This window comes from Venturia canescens, chromosome 11 (assembly GCF_019457755.1).
Source record: "Venturia canescens isolate UGA chromosome 11, ASM1945775v1, whole genome shotgun sequence".
Lineage (NCBI taxonomy): Eukaryota > Metazoa > Arthropoda > Insecta > Hymenoptera > Ichneumonidae > Venturia > Venturia canescens.
The window spans coordinates 2,086,107-2,094,779 of record NC_057431.1 but is presented as its reverse complement, the minus strand read 5'-3'; the positions used below and the strand labels follow the sequence as shown (position 1 = coordinate 2,094,779).

The 8,673-nt window shown below is 33.8% G+C and overlaps 1 protein-coding gene across 1 annotated transcript; it reads left to right on the top strand.

Annotated features, from left to right (window-relative positions):
* Positions 1-2,140: 2,140 nt before the first annotated feature.
* Positions 2,141-3,034, top strand: LOC122418317 (uncharacterized). Its single transcript, XM_043432455.1, has 3 exons — positions 2,141-2,665; positions 2,800-2,946; positions 3,024-3,034. Exons 1-3 carry the CDS (start codon positions 2,467-2,469, stop codon positions 3,032-3,034), a joined length of 357 nt encoding a protein of 118 aa, XP_043288390.1. The 5' UTR covers positions 2,141-2,466.
* The last annotated feature ends 5,639 nt before the right edge of the window (positions 3,035-8,673 follow it).

Sequence of the window (8,673 nt, the reverse complement as noted above, 5' to 3'; positions counted from 1 at the left end):
TTTGCTGATAATTCCATCCATGAAAAAAACTTTAAAAATATTTTCTTTTTAAATTGTCACAAAAATGATTTTATAAAAAAAATACAGAACAATTCGAAAAAATTTTCACAAATCTTGAAAAAACATTATCTGTAAAAAAAACTAATCTGTATCTATTTTTTAAAGTGTCAAAAGAATCAAATAACAAGTAAAAAATAAAAAACCGAAAAATCGCGCTTGAAATCATTTTGGAAACCGATGCCTCATTCTTCTTATTTGATTCGAACAGCTAAATCAATTGAAAAAAATTCCATCTAATTTACGTGCAGCATTAAAATTTATTATATCAATTCGAGGCCAAGTATTTTCTAATGAATTGAAAAAGTTACCACTTGAGTTACGTGCAGCACTAAAATTTATGATATCAATCGAAGGACAAGTAATTTATGAGTAACTCCAAATTTCAACATTATGGAATTGTTCTAAGAAGCTTTTAAATCGAAAAAAATCACATGCAAGCTAGTAATATCTTACTCTATGGTGGCAAAGACTTATAAGAAAATCGATTCTTTTCAGACTTTCAGGAGCTTCTGATATTATTCACAATATTCGAAATCGATTGGATCGATACAAATTATGTTTAAATATGAGTTAAAAGTACTTGTCCGGCCCAAATTGTAATAATAATTTGGGAATTCAAATTCAGTACATAGTTTTGAATAAAGTTGCAAAACGACGGTCATTTTCATGTCTGGTCAAATCATGCTAAAATGACCGTCATTTGACGGTCTTGTGACGTCATTTTTTTTAAACGTTTATTCAAAGTCAAAAAGACCGTCTTTTTGTTTAACGTCAATCGACCACGTCAAATGACGAAATTCGTCTACATAGTTGCCAAATGACGGTAATTTTTTGAATGGTCACGAATTAGTATTGAAGACTACTGATTCCAACTATTCTTTAATAACAAAGTGCTTATTTATTTTATTCGACCTGTCACCCACGTTCCTACATCTAGGGTCTAGAGTGACCTAAAATGGTTTTTTTCATACAGTCCCGGGTTATGTTGACGGTTATGATCCCCAAGTAGTGTTCCGGTGTGTTATTTAAATACGATCGTAAAATATGTCAGAATCAAGTAGCCGGTGATTGAGAAAAGTACTCGTTTATTTGACGTTTCGTACTATCGGTTGGAGTATTAATTACTACTGACTTCATTATTTTTTGAAGTTACCGCCTGTCGGTAACAAGTAGTCAGTAAATGTTGGAGGGCGGTAAGGATTCCCCGCTTTCACTCGGTCACACATTTCCTATCTCATGATTTTCTTTATTTATATGTTGTTCGCTTAACTGAGCCTTCACTTGTCTTATAGAATTAAAATTTATATGTTGTTCGCTTAACTGAGCCTTCACTTGTCTTATAGAATTAAAATTCTTATTTTTACTTATTTTAACTACTACTGTATTGGCATAAAAGATTTACAGATCTTCATGTGTTACGTTTATCTGGATTGTTTAATAACCTTTTAAAAAAAAACTACGTACACAAAATGAGTTTTTTTGAAATTCAAAACGACATTCACTCAACCTGTTTCGTTTATCTCCATTATTTAACAACCTTGTAAAAAAAATCCTTTTTGACAAAATGACTTCTATGATCCCAAAACAACTCTTAATTAATTTGTTACGATTATCGCGATTATTAAACAACCTCCAAAGAAAAACCCCAGACAAAATGAGTTTTTTTTCGAAAACGACTTTTACTCAATCCGTTATATCTCTATTTGAGTTGACGATAATTATAAACAATTCACGCAAACAAGTTTTACTTCATTCATAACATTTATCTCGAATGTTTAAGATTATTTAACAACCTTGTAAGAAAAATCTCTTTTGAAAAAATGATTTTTATGAACCTAAAACAACTCTTATTTAACTCGTTACGATTATTGCGATTATTTAACAAAAATCCTACTTATACGAAATGAGATTTTTTTCGAAAACGACTTTTACAGAATTTTTCTCCGACGCGATTTAAGCTCAGTTTAATTTTTTTCATATAGTTTCGACATAGGATGAACCGAGTTTAAATTTAGATTAACGTTGAAGAAAACGGGCATTACTTAATCCGTTATACGTTTATAACGATTTGAGTTAACGATATTTACGTAAACAACTCACGCAAACATGTTTTGTTTCATTCTTCATTACATTTATTTCGATTGTTTAAGATAAACGTAACAATCGTTTAAGATAAAGGTAATGATAACGCTCGCGATTGAATGCCATCTAGCGATAAAAAGTTTTCAACTAACATCCCTATCTTAGAGTTATACTCATCCCGCGTTTCATTTCCACTGTACTCCTCGCCGTAAACAGACGTACAAACAAAAAAGTAAGTAGTTTTTGTTGAATTTCTAAAAATGAATAAATCTTGAAACGTATTAATAATTTCAATATTTATTTCAATGTTTAATTACAGATAAAATGGCTGAAATTGTTAATGTCGAACGCGAGCGGCTGGAAGGTGACGAGCAGCCACAAGGTGATGCCGAGCTGCCCCAGCAGCATGAAGGGCCGCAAAACGGCGGTCAGGCTGACATAGAGCCAGCAGGAGGCGATGCTCAGCCGCAACAACAGCAACAGCAACAAGCTGGGGCGGAACAACCGGTGAAGAAAAAAAATCGTAAGTATAAACAATTTGCGAAATGGCTCCTGGGCGTCGTAATTGAACAAAATGACATGGCTGTCCCGCGACTCTTAGTAATCGAAAAATCGCCAAAGTGCTAGTTTGTTTTAAAGTTTTGTTTTTAATTCCAGAACGGGGAACGCGAGCAGGTTGGCGGGTCCGCGAGGCCAAGAAGATAGACTTCTTGGCCCGCTTAAATGTACGAATGGGCCAAATTGTAGCCCAAAGTTATCGCCATAATTGGCGAGGTGGTCGTGGTGGCTCTCGACGTGGACAAGGTAAGAAAAGAACGAAAAAAAATACAACCAATTTGTTTTTCAATTTTTATGATTGTTTTCGTTTTTGTCTGTTTCAGAATCTTCATGAAGTAAAACCACCGTCCAATTTTTATATTTTTATAACTTTTGATATTTTATAACTTTTGATAAAAAAAAATAAAAACTTTTGATATTTTATAACTTTTGATAAAAAAAAATAAAATAAAACTGATTGAAAACAAAAATATTCATTTCATTTTATAATTTATGAAATAAAATAAAACTGATTGAAAACAAAAATGTTTACAAATTTCATTTATTCCAGCATACATTACAGAGCATTGTGCGTGGAGTATTCCTTGACAGATCTCGATTCACATTCCACACTTTGTTGATTTTTTTTCTTGAGCTCATCAATACAAGTTTATGATAATATTCCAGCATTACATGAATAGCATTATGCGTGGAGTGTTCCTCGACAGATCCAAATTTGGCATTCCACACTTTGTTGATTTTCTTCACCAGAGCTGAATTGATTTTTGATACTTTGCATATTCCGTCCCAAGATCCAGGCCTTAAATTCTTTTTCTGCTTTCTCAGTTATTGATTTTTCTTTTTTTCCTTGAGGTTTGAAGAAGCTCCTAGCATTGCCAATTGATTCATCGCTTGTCGAACATCCTGATTTATCATTATATGGTTGGTCAATTCCTTCAGTTGTAAAGTTGAAGTTTTTCCAGCGATTCCTTCCTAGGATTTCGCAGCTCCCTAAACAAACAATGAAAATTAGTATTTGTACATGAAAGTTATTTACTTGAAGGGAAGCTCTTAGGGATGCAGATTAAAAGGATAATTAGTAAGAGTTCCCCCATTTATTGATGGTTTTGATCTTCACATATAGACAAAAATTCTGGGAGCATTACAATTTTTTATCAAAGCTATTAATTCTTCGAGACTGTCACAATCCTTATTCTCAGCTATACCATCTATACCTTGTTCATCAATAATTATTCCCAGTTATACCGTCCACCTTATTCATCAATAATATGTAGTGATATTCTTTGACAGTTTGTGACTTGAGGTTCTACACAGTATTTTGTAGTCGTTATAATTAAACAGTATTTTGTAGTCGTTATAATGAATTTTATAATGAATAAAATTATAAGCTAAATCGTTATAATCATTATATAACCGAATAAGTTATTCAATAGATTGTTGAGACCAAACTGGATTATAAAAATTTGCCAATTTTGCTGTTGGTGTGATATAAGTTGATAAAATAAGTACATCGCTACTCACAATTTTGAAACTGTAAAACCGAGTTCCATAGAAAGAACTGATCATTCATAAATTATCTATGTCCCCTTTTTATTGTGAAATATTGTAAAATTGAATTGATTAAGGACGTGGGTATTCGAAAATTAATCTAAGAATCGACAATAAAAATATTGTTTTGAAAACCTTAAAAATGTACCTGATGAGTTGATGAAATTTTAGCTGAAGTACCATTGATCTCTTCGCTCTTCATCCAAATGTTAATGGAGCAACTGGACAGGATTCCTTGATGATGGTATCATGAAATTTAGAAATTAAAGAAATTGAAAAAGTTATAAGTAGGAGAGAACGTCATCTAGAACTGCGAGTTCAATAATAACAAAAGGACACTACAATGATAATCAAAGGCTCGAAAGTAGATAATGTTTCGGTTTCATTTTATATTATAAAAAGGATTTGTAACAGAATAATCTGTAACAAAAAGTTGGAATTATAAAAATACATTAGAAGAGGAGTTCAAAATGTATTTACATATAGAGAAAAACTGCAAAACGCGTCACAATATTCGTCCTCCAACATAAATTATTCCAGCACACTTGTGGAAAACGTACGTTTCACGTAACACGTACAACAGACACTCGCGAACTGAACTGTCATTCCGAAAAATGACAGAAAATTATAAAATTTTATAAACTTGATTTAGAAAAAACTACAACAGAACGTCATCGTATAAACACAGATGCGCAGCAGCAGCCATCGTCATATATACCTATTAAAATTTTTAAACACTTTGATCTTTCGGTTCTCGTTGAGATCGGTGAGAACTTGGCCCCCCCCGACTTTGACTATTCAAATTTTTTCTAATTCCATTCGTTTGTGATTCATTTGTAGAGTTTTGTGAGATTGGAAAAAACTTTTGTAAGTATACGAATAATTAAAACGTTTGTAGGATGCCTATTGTCAAATAATAGGCTCGGCGCGACAGGTGTTCTCATATCAATATATCGATATCACACGCACATCCGAAACCATCCGAGACTTGTTTTTATAGTGAACGTCATTTTGACGTGTGAGGTTATGATCCTCAAAGTGCTGTTGCGTGCGGACTCTAATTAATAAATGAAAATGGTTAGTGAAAAGTGGAAGGTGTTACGTGATTAAGTGACGTGATTAAGTAACGTGATTAAGTAGTGTTCAATAATAATGACAATAATAATCATAATTGTTGGATCTAGGGCATGTCAATGGAGCTATGGAAGAATTTGTCTCTCATTGATCCTCGGTGTCTCTGGTCACCGGCAAAGGAGAAGCTATTTCTAAGAGCGATGGGAGACCTCAGAACGAATTACCACACTTTAGATACCATCGGCTTCAACACAGCTTTTGGTGAATATATTTTGTTGGGACCATGCGAAGCCTACGAGCCTCTTATGGATGTTGTCAGAGAGGAAATTCATAAGAGCAAAATGGTGATTGAATTCTTACTGGGCGAGGTAGATCCAGCTTACGAGGATCTCATGAACAAATTGGAGGTAATGAAGCAAGAAGCAAGAAGCACCGTGGTTGAGGACAAACGTGGCTCTTTTGTCAGTCATCTTGGACAAAGTGTTTTCATTTATATCAAAATATAGCATGCTCAATGTCCAATATTCTTGAATTTCATGTACACATCCAACAGCGAACATCCGGTATTAAGGCCAGTCTCACCTGCATAGTCTTGATATATGTGGTATTATCTTGGAGAATTTGCTCATGGCCCAGCTTATGATCTCAAAGTTTTGCAGCAGGATAGGCAACAAAAGGAAGAATTTAAGGCTGTCGATGGTATCGTTAAGAGCAATCAAAAAGTCATTAAGCAAGGGTAATTTGTACTTCCGTTTCCCTACTTTTATTTAACCAGTTACCAGTTTTAAATGATTCCCTTATTTTTTCTTCTCACGACATTCAGTTTAATTTTATGCTATGCTTTGTTATTTACAGATAAACAACCTTGGTACAATGGTACCGTATCAATTCTCTTATATGTTAGAAGAAATTCACAAACTTGAGACTGAATTGAGTTACCTTACCACAGAAGTAGAAAATTCTCTGGGACAAACTAGAATTACCAAATACCGATTTTGGTTTGCAATCTCATACTCTGATGCGTAGTGGTGGTGACAACGAAAGTGTCAATTCCAGTAAGTTTAACTTTTTCATGTTCCCGCAATCGTTTAAGCTTTTATCTTCAGTATCATATGTCTGAATGATTTGTTACATATATTTGATCAACAATATATTATCGTCAGTATCATACGTCTGAATGATTTATTACATATTTGATCAATATTTCATTATTAATATAGGCGTTACCACCATACAAACTTCATCTCAACAATATTGTGCACAATTATCGAGCAACGTAGCGGAGAATAGAACGTACGAGGGTTACCTATACAAACGGGGCGCCTTGTGAAAGGGTTGGAAGCAAAGATAGTTTCGTGTGCGATTCGATAAAGCATTAACTGCGATATTACGACGTGATGAAAGATTCTCATTGTAAAGGATATACAGGTACGTAAAAATAAAAAAATTCTTAATAAGTTTTAGTTGTAGGAGTACTGAGTTTGATGAAGGATTTATATTAAATTAGTATAATCACATAGAACCAAGTTTTCTATATACAAAGATTCGATCAAAAAAACGAATTGATTTTCGACTAATTTGAGATTTTTAAAACGTAGATCTGACGGAAGTAGTTTCGATGTCGCCAGCAACACCGGCACCAGGACCACCAAAGAAAACGACGAACGTACAATTATTGTCAAAATTTCAAATAGCCCGATTTATGATTCAAGCAGGACACAATTGACTCTGTGGAAGTTCCAAAGTCTTCATTATTTTTTTCTCCCCCTTTTTTCACTTTTTGACAGTGTTTCTTTTTTTTATTAATATAAACTCGTTAACGATAAGACCGCTTAATTATCTTTAACGATAATTATTCTATAAACGTTTATCGCTTTTGTCGTGGACCCTTATTTGAGCTTTGTATTTGTTTTCTTTCAGTTTTCTTATTTCACTGTATTGTATTTTGGAATTTGAAAATTATCCTCACTTTCTATTGGAACAAGATTTTTATTACGTTTTCCAGATGAATGAATAAACCATTGCCAAATTTTGACTCTTTCTTCTGTTACTTTCCCTCTTTTTGTTTCTCGCTTTTGCATTGCAGCGTGTAGCTAATGACAGTAAATTGCGTGAGTGTATATTTGACGGTTAATATCAAAGTTCCTATAACATTCAAGTTGAAAGTTGAAATTTTTGTCCCAACAAAGTAGCTTGGGAGCAAACAGGCGTTGCGATCAAAAACATTTTCGAACACATGCTCCAATAATTTCAATTACGGCTACACCGAAGGGTTCAGTTTGGCCGGAAGTGTCTGAGTCTTCTCGGAGCATCCCTGGGAATGAAAGACAACCGTTAGTTTTGCGCTAACGTTGCCCACTTTTTTATTCTTCCTGGGAAAAAGTATCCTTAAACTATCCAAACATTTTCATACTTTCGCTATTTCTCGTACTCCCTTATAATTGACTCTCCCGATAATGCGTCGTTTAAGGCCGAAATACTATACAATTTTTGCGCGAGTGACGCGGCAATGGCTCAGGAATGGATCGAGAAGAATCAAGCGTGCCTGGCAGTAGAGATTTCGAGATAAATATTTAAATCCTCGATCTGTTAGCATCCATGCCACTCAGAATTCTCGATAAATCGTGCAAGTGGCTGATAGCGTAATTAAAGAAGAAAGAAAAATAAGAGAAAAAAGAAAAAATTTTGTTTATTTTTTGTAGCAAGAGAAAATTGGAAAAAAACATGGTTTAATGGAGCGAGGCTCGTTAATAATCGTTTATCATTTTATCACAACGGATGAACGTCAGTTTACAAAACTCATATATAAATCGTCAGTCACAGTTTATATATAAGTTTTATTGTTAACTTTATAAAAATATGGGTCGAGGCTCTCTCATATGGGTCTTGTTTTATACAATTTATTTCGCTTTTTCTTCTTGATCAAATTTTTTTGCTGCCCTATGCTGGCACACAGCAGCACCGCGTTCTGGTCGAAATATAAATTTTTCAAATTCATTACTAAATTCTTCAAAACGTTGTACTGTCGTGAAAGGTAATGAGTTACTGAAATTGGGTACACGTTTTCTTCCGTTTTCAAGGGTAATAAATTTGAGAAATTTACATTTCGACCAGCAATAGGGCAGCAAAATTTAATCAAAAAGAAAAAATAAAAGATTGAAAAAAAACGACTCTCGAGAATGAGAATCAAACCCGGGACCCCCGGGTGGCAAGCCTGCAACGCTGAGCACTGCACTACGACACGTTATTAAACTAATAACAACAAAACTTATATATAAATCGTGAATCACGGTTTATGTATAAGATTGTAATAAGAAGATTTTGAATCCAGATGAAACTCAATGAAGTTTA